Source organism: Electrona antarctica, assembly GCF_951216825.1.
Source record: "Electrona antarctica genome assembly, chromosome: 3".
NCBI classification, from domain to species: Eukaryota; Metazoa; Chordata; class Actinopteri; order Myctophiformes; family Myctophidae; genus Electrona; species Electrona antarctica.
Genome location: NC_136808.1, coordinates 51,676,954 through 51,699,693, shown reverse-complemented (window position 1 = coordinate 51,699,693; position 22,740 = coordinate 51,676,954). Strand labels below are relative to the sequence as shown.

The following is a 22,740-nucleotide window of genomic DNA, read 5'->3' as shown; positions in this document are numbered from 1 at the left end:
AATGAGAAAGATTCTGATTAAACATCCTGTTGCGTACTTTGGCTACATAATATGGTTTGAAATTGTATCTTTGAAAAACAATGAACAGGATAAAGACATAAGGAAGTAATCATACAGGATGCCAAATAAAAGTCCATATGACCAGAACATTGTAAATAAGCAAATGAAATTGGGAGCAGTGTGGATATTTATTCCTACCTTTCCCTTGTGATAGACGAGGCGTGGATCCTAAATGCTTCCTGTCATTGGCCCACTCGTTATACTTATAGGAGGGGGTGGGCAGAGGTGTATCGTCAGGGTAACGGCCTCTGACTGACCTGAGTACAGACCACAGAAACATTCATTATGTACAGTAGGCCATGAAGAAACCAACAATCAAATTATGTAGTTAACCCATTTAGGCCTGACTCGAAATTTTAAAAAAAAATCTTCTAAATTCTCCAGTTTTCTGAAATAAATATTTTCACAATTTTTCAAAAATAGCAGACCTACAAGCTCGTAGCGCGCCACTCGGTGGCGCGCTATGAGCTTGTAGATCTGCTATTTTTCAATAGCTAAATTATGACATAATGTTTAAAACACCAAAAGGGGTTCCCACCCAAAATGGGTTAAAGTCTAGATGCATGGTGACGGTGTACTGTTAGACCATGTCTGGAATATTTTCAAAAGCCTGTTAAATATCTGACAGATAACGATGCATCATCTCAGAAGATTATTGTATGTCCGGGATCTAAACTCGTTTTGTCTTGCAGTCTCGAAATATGAATATGCAGCCTCATATTTCCATTGTGTGTCCAAGACTTCTCCAGACGTCTTTATAATAACCCCCTGTGGTGCCCAAGACGTCTGGGGACGAATCTTTAGTGAAGATTTTTTTTTTGTGAAATCTGCTGGGCACTCTACGTCTCTATTCTGAAAGAAATCCATGGGCACGGCCCAAACTACAGTTTACCGAGGAGCCCCCCACCATCTAACAAGTTTGTCAGCAGTCTGACAAAATAGTTCAATTTGATTATTAGATTAATATATATATATATCTCAGAAAAGTGTACAAAGCAGTTGAATCAATAATTTTGAATTTGTAAAAGTACTGACCAAATGTATCTTTTCAGGAAATTATGTAGTTAATTTTGTTTACTCGCCCCTTCAAATGAATTGTAACCGAGACGACTCTAAAACTCAGTCACTTACCTCTCCCTCCTCTCGCTGTCCCGAACAGAACCGGGACTTCTGCGCTCTGAGCGATCAGCCTCTTTGTTTGAAGGTGCAGGGGACGGAGACTCCCACTGTGAATGCCGTGAACTGGAATAACCACTGTCATCCTCTTCCCAGTTGGAACGTGATGGTGTGAAGGAATCTGTAATAAGGGAACTCTTTTCAGTGGTCTCTCCAGGCCAGACATGACATATTTCGTGACAGAGGGGCTGTTGACTCCTTTCATTATGCATATTATCTAAGTGAATTTTGTCTATACCTCTTGGGCGCTGTTGTGGTGAAGATGGTTCATCTCTCTTACTCCCTCGGCTGAGGCGTTCAGACGTGGATCCATCTCTTGGTGATCCATCTCTTGGTGATCCATCTCTTGGTGAGCGCTCACTACGCTCTGAGCGGCTGCTGCTGCCTCCGTGGCTATGGCTGCGCTCTCGCTCATCTGCCAGACATAGAAGACGGACAGTTCTGTAAAAGTTGCTGCACCAAACACGCCACGTGTTTAAACAAATCTTGAATAAGATGATCCTATATAAAAAAAAAGGTCATGCCTTATCTTCCAAAGAATATGGGAACCTCCTAAAATCTGGTGAGCCGTGTTAAACATCACATTAGAAGAGTCATATCTACAGTACTGTGACCGTAACATTATTGTTGTTTTATTAAATGATTACACACCGAGAGTAGGCATGTGACATGTGGCCCGGCCGGTTTGAAATCTAACAGGGACTGCCTGTCGGCATTTAAGCCCATGTGGTACACACCCTGCCCACTCATTTATCGGGTCACCTGCAGGCAAGGTTTGGCGTAGGTGGTCAAATGGAGACATTATAGAGCGTCGCAGTCCCACCGCCTGTCATGACGACGCCAGGCCCAGGAAATGAATCCCAATGCATTTTTCCCATAGACATTTCAAAAAGTATTTATTTAAAGACGGTTACGCCGCAGACAAAGCCAACTCCAGTCGTGACAAATCATGACAATAAACACAATATTTTGGACCAAACAAACAATTACAAAGAAGAAAAACAACACAAAAAGTGTTGTAACCTGCCGTTTTTTTCTACTTTCTAATTCTGTTTGGCCCAAAACATTGTGTTTATTGTCATGATTTGTCACGACAAGAGTTGGCTTTGTCCGCAGCGTAACCGACTTTAAATAAATACTTTCTGAAAAGTCTATGAGGAAAATGAACGGAGAATCATTTCCTGGGCCCTGGTAGGGGGCGGGCCTGCGACGCTCTATATTAACCGGTTACTGTTAGGCCATGGCAGCTAATTAACTGTTAGCCGTTAAGGAAAAAACGGTTATCGGTTGGACACCCCTAGTTTGGCACTGATTGGTCTGGCAGCTTGCGAGATTAACTCAATACAGTCAGATACACACAGAGTTCATCTTTTAGGCAGATAGCCCCTTGCAGACCACCACCATAGAAATGTTATGACATATTCTGTTAAAATCACCTCTTTCACTCCTTCTCTCTTTGCCCTTATCTCTGCTCCTCTCTCTCTCTTTCTCCCGTTCCATGTTTTTGTCCTCTTTGGAGGAGGCATAAACTCCATGTTCACGTCTGTCTTTCTCTCTCTGTTGGTGTCTGCGACGAAACTCTTCACTGACTCCTCCAGGGTTGGACGGTGTTTCAGAACCAGTCACACGGTACTTCCTGTCAAGGGAAAATAAGATGTCTAATATGAGAAGAAGTTTATACCATACCATAAGAGTGTGTTACAAAATTGACAATATACTTGAATGTACATGAAATAAATATGACCTCCATACCTCTCCTTCTTAGTACTTTTGTCTTTGTCCTCCTCCTCCTTTTCCTCCTCATCACCACCACCACCACCATCTTCTTCTTCATCAGAGTCAGAATCACTCTTCCCTTCCTCCCAGTCCTTGAAGGATGTCACCTTTGATTTCTTACTGGCTCTGTCATTGATGTCTGCCTCTAACTGTTCCTTGTTCTCACGTTCCTTTCTCTTCTGGGCCGCCAGAAGATCCAAGCCCAGTAAAGAAGTGCGAGGAGTGGGTGCCCGAAAAACATGTGGTTCTGCATCAGCGTTGCTCTTCTTCTTTACAATCAACCCCCCGACCTGAGCAGTCGAATCACTACCTTCCAGCCTGTGCATTGATACATCATCATCCATGATCTGGTAAAGACAAGACATAAGGGGCACAGTTAATCCATGACATGTTAACTCAAGTTATTGCTTTAGGAAGTCATTTTTCCAGTGTGTTTGTCGAACTCGTTATGCTTGTCGAACTCGTAGCTGAGATGCACTAAAAGCTCTCAAGTATAAGTAGCTAGCTACATGAAATGAAATGATGCGTTGCGAGACTCAGAGTGTGGTCTAGCTAGCCCACTGTGTGGTCTAGCTAGCCCACTGGTTAGACTCAGAGTGTGGTCTAGCTAGCCCACTGTGTGGTCTAGCTAGCCCACTGGTTAGACTCAGAGTGTGGTCTAGCTAGCCCACTGGTTCCCAAACACTGGGTCGGGACCATTTGTGTGGGTCACAGACACATTGCAATGGGTCCCTTTATATTTTGTTTTTAATTTCAAAAACCTTTTCAAAAAACATTCCCAAAAAAGGAAAAGTTTACATGAATTAAAAACAAATGTTATGATTTGTCACGGGAGTAATTGTATGCATTAATAAATGAAAAATCTAAGAAATTCCATTAATTGGAAAACATGTTTAAGAAGTAGTGAAAATAGCCGGTCTAGAAACTCACAACATGCCACGAAGTGACGCGTTGTGAGCTTGTAGATCTGCTATTTTCACTATTTTGGGTCCCGGGGAAACATCACATTTTTATTTTGGGTCTTGAGCTAAACAGTTTGGGAACCACTGGTCTAGCTAACACAACTTGGGACATCTGAATCACTGCCCTCCACACACTGCCCTCCACACACTCCTATCTATCAGGGTGTATTCTCCTCTCTCTGACTGTCTGTGACCTGTGGTAGAGGACCAGATTTCTGATGTGGTCTGTCCATGTGACACGGCCACCTAGTGCCATTCCTAGCATTTTTGTGTAGACTCCGTTTCATTCTTGCCTCTCATACACTAGGATTAAAGCAATTGCAGCTGCTTACACTTTTATTCAAGCTTCACATAGAACGTAGCCCACTTTACATTCTGGCTCTGTCAGCTCAGCTGCACTGGTGGTGACTCACACTGAAATCTGTCCGTGTGGAAACGCATAACAATACTATTATTACAGACTCCACACGAATAGCTACATAAGTAATGTAGCTATGGAAATGTTATGATGACGAGTGATTGAATAAAACATATCTGGTCCGGTTAGGATTCGGAACTAAATTGACCCTTGGCGGCTTGGCCTATACCTAACCGGGGGTTGTTGCAAATAAGAAAGTCTGAGAACTGCAGATGTGAAAGCTACAAATTAGTAATGCACGATATCATCAGTATCATATCGGAAACTGCCATATCGGTATCGGATCGGTCTAAAAAGAATCCATGTTATTTTCACAGATATTGATGACACAATAATAATGTGACCGTCAATGGCTCTGTCCCTTTTGTTTTGTGTATTTCTAATGTTTGAAGGCAGCATAATCCATATAATATCGGAATCAGTATCGGCAGAAGATATGACCCTGCAAATAATCGGAGATCGGATATCGGATGTCATAATTTCAGAATCAACAGTCACCTACTACAAATGGATGGAGATGCAGAATTCTCTTTGATGTAGGTGCTAGCAAGATGCTATAATGCATATATGTCTGGCATCTAAGTTGCAATACCAACCCTTGATAGCCCATTCATTGAAACCATGCAAAAAGTCCTATCTGATTGTATAAAACAATGTTAAACTCACCAATATTGCAGCTGTACGGAAAGCTTGGGTTATCCTATTTTGTTTCATAAAAATCCATCATAGACATGGTATGAGCAACTTTCTATTTATTATTATTGTTTTCAAGTGTTCGAGTTTGGAAGCACTCGTTTTCAAAGAAGCAACAATACGTCCTGCTGACTCCTGCATTATGTACAATTTCGAAACGGGCGGTACGCATGCAGGACCATTCAGTGCTTTCCAACAAGCGCTCCTAACTCGAACACTTACAAAAATAATCAAATGCACGGAATGTATTGACAGAATGTAGGTCATGACATGTCTATTGTGGATGTTTATGAAACAGGCTTGACAGATAAAAAGAGGATAACCCCAGCTTTCCACACGTTGGTGAGTTTAACGTCGTTTGACACAACCGGGACTTTTCGGTTTCAATGAATGGGCTGTAAAAGGTAGCATTCGGGATCTTTGATGAACTGAACAAACTGCTCTCTGTTGTGCTGTTTTATGTTGATGTACTGTAAATGATGTAGTGGCACATCTATCTTTTGGCAGGTTAATATCCAGCTTTTTTTGTGTTTCTTAAACTAAGTGACGCTACATACATTAATTTAAAGTAGTAGCAACAATAGCAACTATACCCACAACCTACTGGGACATGTAGTTAAGCTAGCTTTAGCTGCTAAGCCTATTAGCGAAGCCATTGCCCAACACTATAGGTACAGAAATAGTTATGAGATACGGGTGACTGACAACAAAGGTTCGATTCATATTGACGGATATTTGGATTGGATACAACATTAGACATAAATAGATATACACATTGGTTAATGTTAGCATAGCTATAGCTAGCGGCAGTGCGCAACCTACAAGGCGGCTCAGGCGTGGGCCGTGGCGGCGGTCTGCTGTCCTGGCTTGGTCACATGTACTTTTAATCCCAGTGTCTACTAGTTATTTACAGTAAATTGGTCGTTTCGGTGATTTTTTGGTAGTCATTCACTACGGATTGGAAACTACTAACGGTTTAGTTGTCGTACAAAACGCGTATTTGTTTACAGACAAGAAGGCTGCCATTGCCGTCCCACAATTCCATACGTCACGTGACGTCATAGGCAAGAGCAAAAAACCTTTATTGAACCCTCTTTGGGTAACAAGGAAACTAGAGAGTCTGAGTGGGGCATGAATCATGATGTTAGAAATTAATCAATTTCCAAACCTTCGTCCAAGGAGATGAAGTATATATCCAAGTAGATTTGATAGATCTATCAGCACTGCAGTAACAGTAAGCAGGCATGGGTATGGAACACATAGCCTAAACATAGTATCCCTAAATGGATACAGAAAGATGGAAAGAAATCTGTCTTCCATCCTACAACAGGCCAGGGGGTCTATCAAACATTCAACAATGAAACGTTTACATTGGTTAAGGCATCTGTCATGCTTCAGTACTTTACAGATTAGGGCGACTGTGGCTCAGGAGGTAGAGCAGGTCGTCCACTGATCCATGGGTCGGCGATTCGAATCCCGGCTCCTCCTGTCTACATGTCGAAGTGTCCTTGGGCAAGACACTGAACCCCAAATTGCTCCTGATGTGCTGGTTGGTACCTTGCATGGCTTCCGCCGCAATCGGTGTATGAATGTGTGTGTGAATGGGTGAATGTAAAGCGCCTTGGATAAAGGCGCTATATAAATGCACCATTTACCATTCACAGATTCACAGCAGTGCATGCAGAGTCAAGCAGTTGTTTCCTTCTCCTGATCCGGCAGATCCATGTTCCACCTCCCATGATGACCCGCAATTGTCTCCAGATTTTCCACTTAATTCAATCAATCTTTATTTCAGACTACATGGTCCATAACAATACAGGGGACAATACAACATAAATTAAAAACAGCAACAAAAACATATACAAAAATTTAAAAAAACATACCTCTCTCTCCAGTGTTTCCAGAAACAGGAAGAGTACCTGATGCTGCTCTTCTTAGGCATGATCAAAGTCATTGTGATTTCATTGTTTGAGTAATTTAACCTCATCATAAAACTGTACATTAGATTCCTGAGAACAGCATCCAGAGTAGGAACACCACTGTTACTTTCTGGCCTTGACAGCCCATACATCCAAACAGAAAAGTCCTATTTGATTGCATTAAATTACTTTAAACAACATTACATTTTGTCACTCACTTGATTTGCCACTCGATCTGCCATTCACTTTATGCATGGGCATACCCTCTATAGCTTTTCTGACTTAATCTGGTCTAATAACCACATTATCATGGGAAACAACACCAACACTGAAATCATCACTTTTAACACAATTAAAACAGTCTTTGTAGTGTCCATAATTCTGCAATATTTGCACTCCCTGTGACCCCTTCATGGAGCCAGCCTTCCTCACCATTGTCACCAACTAGTTCAGTTAGTTGATGTTACCCTCCCTCCAGCAATTAAGAGGACACTGGCACAAGACTGGTAGATAAATACATGAAATACCTGGCCTGAGCCTCAGAAACTCTGCTTTATTAAAATTGGATAACATTTGTTCTATTTTGGTTTATATTTAGTGATTTGTACATTTGTTTTGTAATGTGGCATTGTTGTCCTGACATTGTCCTTTGTGTTGTAATTTTTTTTTTATTGTTCTATGTTTCATGAAATTAAACCAATCCTGTCCTACATACTGCAGTGATGATTTCAAAGGAAAACACCCTCAATTCCACTCGCTGATGAAGGCTGGATGCAGGTACAAGCAAGTAGCCAAATATTGGTGTGACATGATCTTGACCTTGCTAACAACAACAATTATAAAATAACAACAAGATAGTACTGGATGTAATAAAATGTAAAAAGATAAAATAAAGGCATTAATAGTAGGCCCACATGTAGGCTAAAGAAAGACAGCTATTAAGGGTAAAACTATGGTTAAAAACTATTTAGCAGAGGTTACAGCAATGAGACCCTTTTCCTATTTGCAAGGGAAGTGCTTTAAGTTGCCATCATGTTAGAATCATGCGTCACTGACCCTATCACTACGTCTACATACACACTGCTGCTGCTCCTTATCTGAAAAGATAAGAAATCAAACGTTGCCACTAGCCACAGACATGTGTACTGTACATGGACAGCAGTACTGGAGTTGAAAAACACCACCTCAAGTTGTAAATTGATATAAGTTGGTCATGGGTCATAACCTATAGAAACACTAGCACTGGCAGCAGGCTAGAATTATATCAGAGATATACTGTATAACTCTATAAAGGTTATAGCATAGTTATGTAAAGTAATTAGCCTATATATAACATATATGGTTTTATAACTGTTGTATAGAATAATATAACTGTAATATGAGCTAGCTCATAGCTAGCTCATATAAACCTAATTATACTCTATAACATGGAGAAATAACTTATATGATAGTTATGTTTAACTCTAGACCAGACAATAGTTATAAATAACTGTATGCTGCCACGGGGGTTTTCTAGGGTGATGGGAATACTTCCTGCAGAAGAACCACTATCAGATATAAAAGTTAAATATGTAAACAACCAAACATTGAAGTCAACGGTTATTCTATTGATTATATAATCAAGTCGTGGAAATGTTTCATTGGGTGGGGTCAGGTGCTCGTGCACCATATGGTATTGGTAACTGTTTTTTTTTTTGCAAATCCGTGGATGCGCAAATTAAGTGCAGCGCTGACTGCCTGCGGGTCATCTGGGTCTCGTGATCATCAAGTGGGCGATTGCGATTGGTCGGCATTCCACAACGCTCCGTCTCATTGGCCACGCGGAAGGCATGATGTGTTTCGACAGAGAAATGTCAGGGATGTCTTTTGGCTTTCGCAACCAGGTAGAGACAGAATCTCTGCGCCACTAGAATTTGCCGGCTAACTTACTTGTTCCTTCCTGTTGTCTGTGTTGTTACTACGCGCTAATGATGAGCTAGTTTTACCAATTGCAATTGCACAAGTTAAAACGTCTGTTTGGATATCGGGGTTTAGTCAGCTAAGTATATACACTATAGCGACCAACAAGCTAACGTTAGCCAGTTTGGTAGTGCAACTGTCTACAGAGATGGGTGAGGAAATACACGACAGCAGCAGCATCACCACAGAGGACATCTGTGCCACTGCCAGCACTGATGACGTTATTAAAGAAAACGGCGAGACAACAGAAAATGGTGTAAAGTATTACACTCTGGAAGAAATAAGAACACACAATACGAGCAAGGACACATGGCTCATAATCCACGACAAAGTGTATGACATCACGACTTTCCTTGAAGAGGTACGGTTCAGTAAAGTATTGATTGATTGAAATAAGTATTAACAGTTTGCAGAATTACAGTACATTTCAAGTACAAACTCAATACAAAGACTGTCAACTGTGAGTGGACGACCCAATTAAGCATTACACTGGTTTACAAGAGGGTCCACCTTATTCAATTCATCAAAAACATTTAGAGACGTACAAATAGACACTTCTATATAGTCAAAGAACAGAACAGGAATTCATCATAAAGGAGTGTGCGACATATAGTGCGACTTTCAATGTAACTTGACTTAAATAAGTGATCTCTACATTCTACTATAGCTCATTGTGGCTTGCCTTGCAGATCAGATTCAAGGCAAGCGACCCCCGTCCCCAAGCTATCTTTAGCTGCTGCTATCTCTAGCTGCTATAAAGGGTTATTAGCCCCTCTCGGCACCCTACGTTAACGTTTTCTGACATTTTGATGACTTTAGGTTGGGGTCCAAAGGAGCTCAACCCGGGGGGTCCGGAGACGGGCTAAAGGGTTATGTGAGGTTATACCTGTGCCTCAAACTGTTGTCATTACTTTGTTATACCATCATACTTAATTGTGATGATTGTGATGAATTGAACAAGGTGGACCCTCTTGTAAACAAGTGTAATGCTTTATTGGGTCGTCCACTCAGTTAACAGTCTTTGTATTGAGTTTGTGCTTGAAATGTACTGTAATTCTGCAAACTGTTAATAAATATTTAAATCAATCAATTACTTAATCACTGTTTAGGCTAGTTCTGTTTTTAATTGGTAAGTGTCCAAAATACTTATGTTATTTACTGTATTTGTAGAATTTGGTGGTTGTGGTATGTTTGATTTATGAGTTCCAAATACCATATGGTGGTAAATGGTGCATTTATATAGCGCCTTTATCCAAGGCGCTTTACATAGATTGTGCATCAATTCACCCATTCACACACACATTCATACACCGATGGCGGCGGAAACCATGCAAGGCACCAACCAGCACATCAGGAACAATTAGGGGTTCAGTGTCTTGCTCAAGGACACTTCGACACTAACTCTGGGGGAGCCCGTGTTCGAATAGGAAACCTTGCGGTTACCATCCGGCCACTCTACCCCTGAGCCACCGCCGCCCCTGTGCATCTATCTACCAGTCATACCTTCAGTGTATGGATAAATACATTTTGTTAAAAACAAATAGAGGGTATGCGTGTGACATCATCATCAAACCAGGAAGTTATGCAGGAACGCCTACTGAGTGGCAAAAAACTACTTTATGGCCTTGACAGCCCATACATCCACACAGAAAAGTCTTATCTGATTGCATTAAACAACATTAAACATTGTTAAACTCACTTTGCCACTCGATTTGCCACTCTATGTGCCATTCACTTTAAGCATGCGCATACTCTCTATTGGACCATTAAAGCTAAGTCGATCATGCTTAAATTTAAAGAGAATATAACTAAACCAAGGATTTGGAATAAAATCAATATTCTGTATTGTTACATCCCATTGTACAACTTAAGTAAAGAGCGAATGAGAGAAAAAAGGTCCACACACTGGATATATATATATATATATATATATATAAAGCTATATTAAAAAAAAGCTTCACTAGTGTTTTTTGCTTGTTTCAATCACAAGGATCTTCATCAGGAAGTATTCCTTATTCATTTCAAGTACTGTTTGTCACTTGGATGTGCGTGCCATCCGTACACTATCCTTTTGATAGCGAGTCATTTTAAGTTAGTAAATATGATCCTTTCTGCACTTGTCTTTCAGCATCCTGGAGGTGAAGAGGTTTTGCTGGAGCAGGCAGGCGCAGATGCCACAGAAAGTTTTGAAGATGTCGGTCACTCCACAGATGCTAGAGAGATGCTGGAGCAATACTACCTTGGGGATGTTCATATGGTACTTTCAAATATCACTTCATCTGTAGCCCTGAAAAAACAATTGCTAAAGATTTGATCCAGTTCAGACATTCAGGTGTCATCACACTCACAGCCCACAGTAAGCAAGAAAAACAGAACAGGTAACACATCTCAAAGCAAAGTAAAGCAAAGTTCTTTGTTTACCCAGGGTGAATGGACTAAGCTCGAGATGCTTGTTTACAGCCAGACCCTGCTCATAGAACATTTCATGGTAGGGGTTCAATGCCTTGCTCAAGGGCACTTCAGTGGTGGTAATTTGAACGTGCCGGTCCGGGGATTCGAACTGGCGACCTTCCGATAACAAGACCGCTCCGCAAACCGTTCGGCCACCGCTGCCCTCATCTATGGTTCATGGGGCGGCCATAGCTGAGAGGTCGAGAGGTCGTCAGAGTGGTAATCAGTTTGCACCCCTGGCCTGCCCAGTCTTTGTTAAGAGCAAGACTGAAGGCCCTGACACACTGAAAGCATCATTGACATGCTTGAAGTTGGGCGTGTCCACATAGAAGCTCATATAGCCTCTAATATATTTGGCTGCACAGCAACTAATTTAAACTGCATCTTATCGACCCAAATTAAATGATGGATGTACCAAACTATGAACGCACAAACGCTGGAAGTGTGAGGAGTTAAATTGTTAGCATTACTAGTTACTTGAGTGAGAATGTGGTGATTGATGTTGCTTATGTGTCTACTGACTGTCAGTACTTGGTAGCCTATTAGTATTAATATGTGAGCATTTTTGTAAGTGGCACTTAGCAGCGTACTGAATTGTGATGTATGTTCTGTCATTGTTTGCATGTATCGGACTGAGCGAGTGAGGGGCATGTGCATTCGTTTTGGGCCTGGGAAGGGCTCTTCTGTTCAGTTCTTTCTCCATTCCGCATGCACTCCGGCCACCATAAAGCAATCTTGGACTTGAATCGCATTATATTTTGGTGGTCTGTGCCAAGTGTCAACTCTTTAAAATGAGAAGCATGCTGTGATGTTAGATATAGTTTTAATTTATTGTTAAAGAGAAATGGATGTCCGGCCAAGGTTAGGGCCCTGCAGCAAAGAGAAAGCTATAGTTGAGTTTACACCAAGTTTTTCTCAGGATTAAGCTACTAGTAAGATTTCAATTTGTACTTGAGTATGTAGTTTAAGTTTTGACCACAAGATCCTCCTGTTGAAGGGTGGTTAAAACCCATTCTGGGCAGGAACCCCTTTTGGTGTTTTAACTAAGCATTATGTTATACTTTAGATATTGAAAAATAGCAGATCTACAAGCTCATAGCGCGGCACCGAGTGGCACGCTACGAGCTTGTAGGTCTGATATTTTTGAAAAATCGTAAAAAATGCGGCACAAATCTTTGAATATATATTCTTTCAGAGCGAACGTTTTTTTTATTTCGACGTCAGGCCTAAATGGGTTAAGGGCTAAAGTACCGGTAGCTGATAATGTAGACAAGACAAACTCCAGAGCCACAGTCCAAAATCTACCTGCATTTTCCTGGTGGATGGTTTTCTATTCAGGTTTGTGTTATTGGGATGCTTGAGGTTTGGACAAAATGAGAAAATAACTTTTTTCCTACAGGATCTCATTAGGCCTTCTGCCGTGATTTTATCAATTTTTCGAGACAGCTAAACCATACTACTAATCATACTGCTTTTTGCACAAAATGAGAACTTGTTGTTTGTTTGCATTTGCATGTGATTTGCTCTCTGAGATAACAAAGATGGTAATTATTATTTGTCCCCATAGGATGACAGAAAGAAGGACAAGCCAACGGTAAGCTTCATTTTATGTTCATGCTCTACTTATACACTTGAAGACAGTGAATTTATTATAATTGTATAAAGCTTTGTAACATTTCTTGACAGTGATTTGAAATTGTGTCTCGTCCATTGTGTGAAATGACATTAATCAAAGCCGTTTGTTTTGTCAGATCGCCTCACCAGTTCAAAATCATACTTAAACTATTTTCGTTTAATCTTTTTGCCCACAGGATATCACAATTTCAGGAGAGTCCAGGTAAGGCACCATAATAATAATCCCAAATGCACATCTTTATGAATGCCATTCTAGACGGGAACCCCATTTGGTGTTTATAGCATTATGTTATACTTTAGCTATTTTTTTTTAATCGTAAAAATGCGGCACAAATCTTTGAATATATATATTCTTTCAGAGCGAACGTTTTTAACTCAAATCTTTGCTTCTGGGGAGGTCCCTGGAACAACATATTTTCAGACGGGGGTCGGCGGCCAAATACATACATTTTTGGGGTCCTTGACATGAAATATTGAGAACCACTGATATAGAAACATGAGGTTTAGAAGACTATTTAGAAGACATTTGTAGAATCGACGTCAGGTCCAAATGGGTTAATATCAGTCATGTTCGTTAGGTGTTCCTGGCTCAAAGAGGCTTTCTTCTTCTTCTCTTCCAGTAACTCCTGGACTACATGGGTGATACCTGCTATTGCTGCAGTCGCTGTAGGTCTCATGTATCGCTACTATGCGTTAGACCACAGCAAGTCTCCTTGAGTCCAGGGATTCTATTCTCATCTCATTCTTTCCATCTGGAGGCCTTGATATGTTTGACCAAAACCTCCTCACTGAACGCACACAACTAAGGAGTGTCTGCATCCTTTGCACCAAGGAGGGGAAGAGAGACTCTTAACCCCTTCTTCTACTACGCAGAGCTCAGCTAATGGACAGTTGAGCAGAGACTTTTCTATATCGATCTGCCTACACAGATTATTTGTATTGCTTTCTCACTATGCCTTTTGTCATGGTTGTTCAATGGTGTCTTCAACTTGTTTATTCAACTGTGCTTGTTATGTCTAGGTTTATTCAACATTTTCATGCAACTTTCCAAGTTTTTATTTTTGATGGTAGTGTACCAATTGCCATACACCAATTCAATGTGAGCAAAAGTTAAATATTGAAGGAAATACAAGTATATTGGTAGTAGATTCAGCAGCGGTATTGAAAATGCTGTTACAAGCTACTGAGTTATAACATGTAATGTATGTTTTGAAAGTTTTAGTTGTTTTTTCGTCTTCACTCTACAAAATAACTTAACATCCAATAAGAATTATCAGTTCCTACAATGCACATCACAAGTTTACAGGTGTAAAAGAGTGGGTAAGATTATTTGTTTTATGCTGTTTTGGTATCATCACCGTATACGTATGCATCACTCTGTAAGCAGTCTATGTATGTTCTTTTGACAATGACAAATGATGTGTAGGAAAGGTATGTTCTCGCCCCCCTCCATTTTTCTACAGTTCTATATTCAGGAATCAAGTGATTAATTGTGCATGTTTACCAGAACAGAGATAATAGTAAAAGTAATATATAAGCAAGCAAGCAGTTATTTTCTTGACTACATTTTAAACAAACAACTTTGTCTATCTCATACTATGCATTGCCATTAAAATAATTGATACTACATGACATTTCACAAGTCTGATACCTTGTTACTTTACTTTATTTGTTTATTTAGACAGGACAATGCATATTAATGGACATTACATAAATGTAATGTACATCGGATTTAGCAAAATTGCGAATTCTCATCCGCAGTCCCCACACAAAATGTTACAAATTTGTGTCATTGTTACACAGGCAGCATGAGTCATCTTTCTGTTTTGCACAGAGCCATTGATGACGCAGTAGGATTTGTGTTCCTTTGGCATTCTTCTATTCAAGAGAGAAAACGACTATAGAGGGTATGCGCATGCAGTGATTTGGAAAAAAACCCGGTCCACCCGGTAACAAGATGTGCACATGCACACGCTCTACAGTGGGGGAAGTACAACACCAACAGCACGTGCACCAATGCCAGCCACACTCGATCATGATTGGAGGAAGGCACCTCTCATCCTGATTGGATGAAAGCTTTGCCACCCAAAGCCCAAACCGAAACTAGGGTTTTTTGACCCCAGGGGCTCACTGGGGACAGGGAGGAACTCCTTATATGGTCAGCACACTTTATAGTAGGGAGGATTATCCAAAAAATAAGAAAAAATAAGTGATAGTTGAATTAAGTGAAATCACTGAATGTACCTTTAAAGTGAATGGTACATCGAGTGGCAAAGTGAGTTTAACATTGTTTAATGCAATCATATGACTTCTCTGTTTGGATGCATGGGCTGTCAAGGCCAGAAAGTAGTTTTTAGCCACTCAGTAGGCATTCCTGCATAACTTCCGGGTTTGATGATGTCACGCGCATACCCTCTATTGCAGGATAATTACCAACATAAATTTAAATTCATTACGTTGCCCTCTGTAGACTGTAGTTTTATAACCAGTCAGGCTCAAAATGAGATGTCAAAAATTGGTAGGTTGTTTGTTCAGACCATCCTTCATAATCAGTTCTGTCACATACAATTTGAACATATTGTTACAAAACAAGATAGTGGAAAAATCACAGCTAAAGATCAGTTAATTGGAAATCCAAGGATGGCAGGGAGATATATCTTGTATAAAAGTTCAGTCCAGATTTCAAGCTGTATGTATGTTTTTGTTGCCAATTTCAATATAATTCAAATGTATAACAATGATGCTACATAAATTATGATTGCAGAATGTAATTCTGATTTAATATTTGCATTATTCAATATCACAAGTATGCAAACACTCCTGGAATAAGGAGTAAATCGGTTTTGGACTTCATTCCTGTCACCTGATCAGTTTACTAACATGAACACAAGATGGCACTATCTTCAAGGAAATTGTAGTATTATGCACATGGCTTATCTGATGTATGTGATTTGAGGGCTTCATACATTGTGAGAAAGAAATATGCAACATCAAACATGCTGATAAACTAAACAATATACCGTAGGCTATATGTGCTGATGCAAAATAACTAGTTGCAATTTAAATTTGGTTCAAGCTCTTACTATTCCAGGACTGGTTGAACTGTCTTCTTATCTCTACATATTCTGTCACTGGTAGCATATAGACTATGAGGAAGGCAAGCATTGGACAAAAATGGATTATACGAACTAAATTTAAAAAGTAATTAGACAACACATCTCTCTCCTAGGTTCATTGTTTAGTTTTTCAGTCTATCTGATGTACATGCTGGGAGATGCAGCATGCAGAGAATAGAACAAATTAGCTCAATGTTTGTCCTGATGTAAACCATTAGTACTTTTTCTCTGTATCCATTAAAGTGTTAAGTTAAGCAATCTTTATGGCAATACATTGAAGATATAAAGCCTTCATACTGTGTAAGCACGAAGCCCTACTCTACTGTATGACAGCCATCAGTCCCCATGACTCAGTTGTCTGTCACTTATAAGTGCAATCCTCCTCAGGAAGATGGGGCTGCTAGTGTCAGTCTAGTGCCCTCAAGGTCTCTGTAAGACCTCCACCATCTGGAACAACATTAATGGGATGACACGTGACCTTCCATATGTAGCCACATGCCCACTGACACAATAAAACAAACACATTGATGTAATCTATGAATACATTAGGCATGTAAAATAAATCACACCCGTGTGAACTGAGTGGTGCAAGGTCTTATATAGTCTGATCAGCTATGTCAGTGACGTCACACACTAACCATAGCAACCATGCTCACCTGTGCACGGACACATACACAAACATACAGACAAAGCTGGTTGTTGGAGTGGTTTGCACCACTCAAAAACAGATAAAGGTGATCTACAGTATAAGCTCACACCGCATCACAATGACGTGTTGAGTTGTGCAAAAATAGCTCAAGCCAAGAGAATTGCACCAATGGGGCTTATTCTGACTGGAGAGACCCGTGTTAGGGTGTTGCCTGTCATTCCCCGGCTCTCTGCCATCTACATTAAATAAAGCAAAAGGAGAGGTGTGGTGAACAGTTAATTCAATATAAATTAGCTAACACTTTTATTTTAAGAGATCTAGCTGTCTTCTAATGTTCTTAACCACAAAAGAGCCCTGGGGGACTCAACAAATTGGAGCTATGAATTCATGATGAATCACTTATGTATCCTATACACGTTGTTGACCAGGGTCCCCCAGGGGTATGTTATATACTTGGCCCCCTTATCTTTCTCTCTTTTGTTTTACCTCTCTACACCTTTGCTGAAAATAAATCTACAAGATCACAATGCGTTGCAAGGTGACTATAGCATCCCAGAATAGGGACTTTGGAAGAAATCACTGGTGAAACTGTACAAACACTTCAAGGGAAAAGGCCCGCTCTACTCAGACAGTTTCATATAGTTTCAGGCGTGTGCTGGGTGCAGATTCAAAATGAACATATAGAAAATGAATAAAATCCGCACATCCAGTCGAGTAAGAGTCTTTGTTTAATGATCAAAGTGCTCCGCAGCAGCAGTCATACCAGACTTTGATCACTGTACAAACACTGCAATGAATGGGGCGGCGGTGACTCAGGGGTAGAGTGGCTGGATGGTAACCGCAAGGTTGCCAGTTCGAACCCAGGCTCCCCCAGAGTTAGTGTCGAAGCAAGTCACTGAACCCCTAATTGCTCCCGATGTGCTGATTGGTACCTTGCATGGTTTCCACCGCCATCGGTGTATGAATGTGTGTGTGAATGGGTGAATGTAATGCACAATCTATGTAAAGCGCCTTGGATAAAGGCGCTATGTAAATGCACCATTTACCATTTTACATCTTTATTTTTTTTGTCAAAATAAGTGATTATACTGCAAAACCCCACTGCGCACTGCGGTGGACTCTGGGTGGAGTTATGACATTTTTTGACTGTCCTGTACCACGAGCTTGTTCTAGGATACTGTATATCAGATTACGGTAAGAAAACGTCTAGTCCGGAATTCTCCTTTATGGTCTACAAGCTCGTCTATAAGCTCAACACAACACATTTTAGTTTAGACAGTTTTTGGTTTAGACTAGTCATTGGATAGACCAGTCATTAGTCCTACAACTACAACCTATCTCAAACCCTCACCCTAAACCTAACCTCCCACAGGGCAGCACACCTAAACCTAACCTTAACCCATGTCTAACCAATGACTAGTCTAAACTAAGTATGCACCCCATTGAGGTTCAACAAAAAGAGAAAAAAACGAAACATACTAGAGCAGGCAGGCAGCAGCTCATGCAGTGATGTGCTGTCAGGGAACAGCTTCATTAAGTCCTGGGGCTTATTAGCATGCTGTGTTGCTCTTTAACACACATTTTGACACACGAGGCTGGCAGCCCAGCCTGTGCCTGAGGTTTATCAGATTAAAAGGGCAGAGAGCGTTTGCATGATATTTCTCTGTACAGTATAGCAAGGTTTCTCACTTCTACGGTTTATGCAGTTGAACATACTATAGCCAGCAGACATGCACGTTAGTGGACATATAACAAGTAATGTCTGAGTATTAACACTAAGCTATGCCTTTCCATGTTTTCGATACCAAATACATTTATACAAAAATCCTATACTGTACAATGTAGTTATTATCTACACAGTACATCTGAGATTTTAGGCACAATTCTTTATTTAACATGTGTTTCAGAAACAAATACATTATCAAACATTTTTTAAATACAATAAAGTCAATAGAATAAAGTATAATTTATGTACAAGTCAATCATTTAGAAAAGCCACACAATAGTTCACATTCGAGTAAAAATGTTGCGTCGTCATGTTTTTGGCACCGTTTTACAATTACAGTCCAACTTACAGTATGGTCTTAAACCAAACAGAAGCTTGAAGGTTAAAACTAGTTCAATAAAACTTTTTCTGTTCAAATAAGGGCAGAGCTATGGAAAACATCTGGTTGTGTCAATAGCCTCCATCACATGCCAGTAAACAACAAGTCTGCTCACTTTTTGGGGCAGCGCCAGACAGACGCCCTGACATATACAACACAGATTGAGGAAGATAACAGTCCCCAACATCTCAAAATAAAGGACCTCTGGCTAAAAAGGTAACCATGATGTTACAAACATACAGTAGGCAAAAATTATCTTTCTCAGACAGACACAAATGAGGTGACCTTTCTGCTCTGTAGTGGCTTAATGACATTTTTCCTTGCATACATTGAAATGCTTTGACTCAAAGGTTAACCTCACCCAGCTGTTATATGCCAAGGTTGTCGAATTGAACAGTTTAAATCAAGCAGTTGGTATATGACCGTAGTCTTTTAAGTGCTTGTAACACCAGTAATGTTAATGCAACTCACAATTTTAAATTGTTTTACAAGTCAAATCATACGAGTTCACATGATTTGACTAATTGTTTGATGTGGAATATGTTTATGTATACAACAAAAGATCAATCTGCTAAATTTGACACCATATAAGTAGTTCTATAAAAGGAAAGGGAGACATTGTGCTGCATAAGCTACCGTAATTTAGATGGAATAACTAAAAGAAAAAGAAAAAATAAACTAAACTAAACTAAAATGTGTTTAAAGAGGCTTCTTTGACAGTGCATGGAGACCTAAGTAAAAAAGAAAATAAGGCATAATATCAGAAAAAAATAACTTACACATTCTCTATGTATTCTACTCAGTAGAACACTATTGTACTGGCTGAGAAGTGTTATTTTAAAAGAAAAGTGAACAAAAACAATTGAAACAATTCAAATAATAAGGAAGAATGAATCGTGGAGGTTATTGTTTTGTGATCATAGCCTGATAGCACTGTGGCATTTCCATACCCGTCCTATCATCAGCTGCTCTATAGCATGCTTGTGGTGTTCCTCAGAAGTGGCTGTGGTCAGCCAGGGTCATAAGGGTACAAGTAGACGACACGCTGGTAGAGCGTGGACCGGGAAAGATGTTTGTTACAAACTGTGCCTGTGGTTCGGTGGAGCACCCAATGCTACTGGCCAGTCCGGGGCAAAGGAACAGACACCACTTCTGCAGGGTGAAGTGCAACTTTGTGCGGAAGTTGTGGTTAGTCCAGAAGTAGAAGATGCAGTTGAGAAAACCATTGGAGGCTGGCAGCCAGACCACCACGAACTCCACCCACTCTGGTACTCTGCTACCTGTAATGGCTGTCAGGCAGACATCATAATTAATGGACAATGTATGCTTTGCCGTATGACCAATTGGCCGTGTCAGTTACCAGAAATTATATTGTGTGTGTGTGTGTGTGTGTGTGTGTGTGTGTGTGTGTGTGACTGTGTGTGTGTGTGCGCGCAGAAACAGCTTTTTTGTAGTGATCTGCACATGATAGTCATCTTCAATGTTAAATGCCATAACAAAATATGTCAATTAAGTGACAAGCTTTACCTTTCACTGGTTGGCCCACTGAACTGCAAAGCTCTTTGTAAATGTCTTTCAATTTAAAAGGATTAGCTGTGACTTTATACAAGCTTATAGCCGCTATTTGCAACTCTAGATTTTTTTATAATGGGATTAAGCTAGAGTTGCAATACCCTCCATTGACTCCCCACTCATCATTTTGCGTTTGCGATCTGCTTGTCTTAAACGACGTTAAACTCACCAACATTGCAGCTGTAGTCCAAGCTTGAATTATTCTCTTTCAATCTGCCGAGCTTGTTTTTCATAAAAATCCCCCGTAGACATGTTATGAGCTACTTTCTGTCAAGAAATTCTGTGCAAGTGATTCTTTTTCTAAGTGCTGGAGTGTGGAAGCGCTCGTCGTAAGTCACTGAACGTCCCTGCATGCATCTGTTTTGCATTTGCACATAATGCAGGAGGCAGCAGCACGACCCCTTAATACAAACGAGCGCTTCCAAACTCCAACATTTCTTCTTCTTGACAGAAAGTAGCTCATAACATGTCTACGGGGGATTTCTATGAAAAACAAGCTCGGCAGATTGAAAGAGAATAATTCAAGCTTGGACTACAGCTGCAATGTTGGTGAGTTTAACGTCGTTTAAGACAAGCAGATCGCAAACGCAAAATGATGAGTGGGGAGTCAATGGAGGGTATTGCAACTCTAGATTCATCCCATTATAAAACAATCTAGAGTTGCAAATTGCGGCTAACAAGCTTATACATTTTTTTTCTTTCATCATGGAATAAACAAGATTTTTGGAGTGCATACTCCAAATGTCCAAGTAATATCTTGCTTTTGGGTCATCAAAAATGTTTAGGGTTTAGGGTAGGTATTTTTGCTAACATACAGACAATGTCAAAGTAGGCTATACTACAAGCCCAAATGGATTTAGAGTTTATAGTTTGAATCCAGCTTACCATTGTAGATCATAGCTGCTATGCAGGGTGTCCAACAGGTGTAATAAACTGTCATCACAGGAACAACCACCCTGACTGCAACGTCAGGCCTGCTGCTACGACTGTATTTGCGCAATTTCAGTCTCTGCTTCCTGGCAGCACACCACAGTCCAATGTTGGCATATGTCATGATGACGGAGCACGGGAAGAATATAAAACACACCAAAGTCAGGGAGTATGGGACGTTTGTGGAATAAATTGGATTGCAAACCAACGACGCTGCGGAAAAGTGCACATCGATGATCATGCCATCTGGAAACGAGATTGGCAGCAGTAGTAATGGAGGAAAGCACCAAGCAAATGCGATCAGGAGCAGTGTCCTCCTTCGTGTCATCAGCGTCGAGTATTTCAGGGGATAAAACACTGCCATGTACCTTTCGAAGCTCGTTGACGCCAGTGTGTACATGCAAGTCGAATAGACGGTGGCGTTGCAAAAGGCCACAACATGACACATCAGATCTGGACCTTGACTGTAGTCCTTGAACAAACTCACCCACAGGTTCATGGGCATTACAACCAGTCCAAACGCGGAGTCTGCACCGGTGAGAGACAGGAGCAAGTATCGTGTGTTTCGTTTCCATCCAGACACAGAAGACGCAATAACTATAAGAACTGCAATATTTCCCAAAGTGATCAAAACGCCCAATACTGATATGATGCATACTTTGATGTGCCGGTGGTGACTGAAATCGAGTTTCGGTGTGTGCGTGCTTGAATGGTTTAAGTCCTCTGACGTTGAAACATTTAAAGTTGGATACATTTTACCGTTGGAATTTAGTCGGTTACATTGTTTGTGAGACAGGCAGCCATGGTTGAAAGGCAAAATAAATAACAAAGACCGTGGATGATGAAGTATACTATAGGATCATATACACCATACCGTACACACTGGCTATTTGGCTAAGTAACCAGTGCCTCGTCAATCAGTCACACACCTGCGAGATGCACTTTCATCATTGATCACGTGAGCCTGAAGGAAAACTCATTGCCGATAGAAGTCTGCTTTCAGTCTTATTATAATTATGACAACTGGCGGAAATGCATCGCTTTACATCTGCTATTACTGCTAAGCTTAGATATTTTCATAAAATGTGATATATATATATATATATATATATATATATATATATATATTATTTCGGGTCTCTCGAACATCATACCCCTCACTCAGGCGACCCAGCCGGGGTTGATCAAGTCCCGACTTAAGTCCCAGTAGCTAGCTACCCTCCATCAAAACCAGGGCCACAAACCGTTGGAACTACTCCAGAACTACTCTTAATCTGGCTGTAATTAGCAACCTACGGCTGGAATAAGCAACATATGGC

The 22,740-nt window shown here is 40.5% G+C and overlaps 3 protein-coding genes across 3 annotated transcripts in view; 1 reads left to right on the top strand and 2 right to left on the bottom strand.

Annotated features, from left to right (window-relative positions):
* dhx38 (DEAH (Asp-Glu-Ala-His) box polypeptide 38) overlaps positions 1–6,132 on the bottom strand; it is a 41,352-nt gene extending 35,220 nt beyond the window's left edge. Inside the window, 6 exon segments of the mRNA XM_079497344.1 lie at positions 199–317; positions 1,192–1,357; positions 1,475–1,651; positions 2,673–2,872; positions 2,989–3,359; positions 5,908–6,132. Of these exon segments, the coding sequence (XP_079353470.1) occupies positions 199–317; positions 1,192–1,357; positions 1,475–1,651; positions 2,673–2,872; positions 2,989–3,356 (1,030 nt within the window). The 5' untranslated portion in view covers positions 3,357–3,359; positions 5,908–6,132.
* Positions 6,133–8,815: 2,683 nt separating this feature from the next.
* On the top strand, positions 8,816–14,681 carry cyb5b (cytochrome b5 type B). The gene is made up of 5 exons (XM_079496745.1): positions 8,816–9,324; positions 11,092–11,220; positions 12,982–13,008; positions 13,226–13,251; positions 13,670–14,681. The coding sequence occupies exons 1-5, from the start codon at positions 9,112–9,114 to the stop codon at positions 13,764–13,766; spliced, it is 492 nt and encodes a 163-aa protein (XP_079352871.1). The 5' UTR covers positions 8,816–9,111; the 3' UTR covers positions 13,767–14,681.
* Positions 14,682–18,678: 3,997 nt separating this feature from the next.
* LOC306920251 (putative G-protein coupled receptor 21) lies at positions 18,679–22,375 on the bottom strand. The gene is made up of 2 exons (XM_079496944.1): positions 21,377–22,375; positions 18,679–20,208 (listed from the first exon to the last, which is right to left on the bottom strand). Exons 1-2 carry the CDS (start codon positions 22,173–22,175, stop codon positions 19,913–19,915), a joined length of 1,095 nt encoding a protein of 364 aa, XP_079353070.1. The 5' UTR covers positions 22,176–22,375; the 3' UTR covers positions 18,679–19,912.
* Between the last annotated feature and the right edge of the window lie 365 nt (positions 22,376–22,740).

Coding starts and splice junctions, on each gene's coding strand:
- cyb5b (XM_079496745.1), top strand. CDS start 9,112: ATGGGTGAGGAAATACACGACAGCAGCAGCATCACCACAGAGGACATC. Junction 9,325..11,091: donor TCACGACTTTCCTTGAAGAG/GTACGGTTCAGT, acceptor CTTGTCTTTCAG/CATCCTGGAGGTGAAGAGGT. Junction 13,009..13,225: donor GAAAGAAGGACAAGCCAACG/GTAAGCTTCATT, acceptor TTTTGCCCACAG/GATATCACAATTTCAGGAGA.
- LOC306920251 (XM_079496944.1), bottom strand. CDS start 22,175: ATGTATCCAACTTTAAATGTTTCAACGTCAGAGGACTTAAACCATTCA. Junction 20,209..21,376: donor AGCAGCTATGATCTACAATG/GTAAGCTGGATT, acceptor TCTGCCTGACAG/CCATTACAGGTAGCAGAGTA.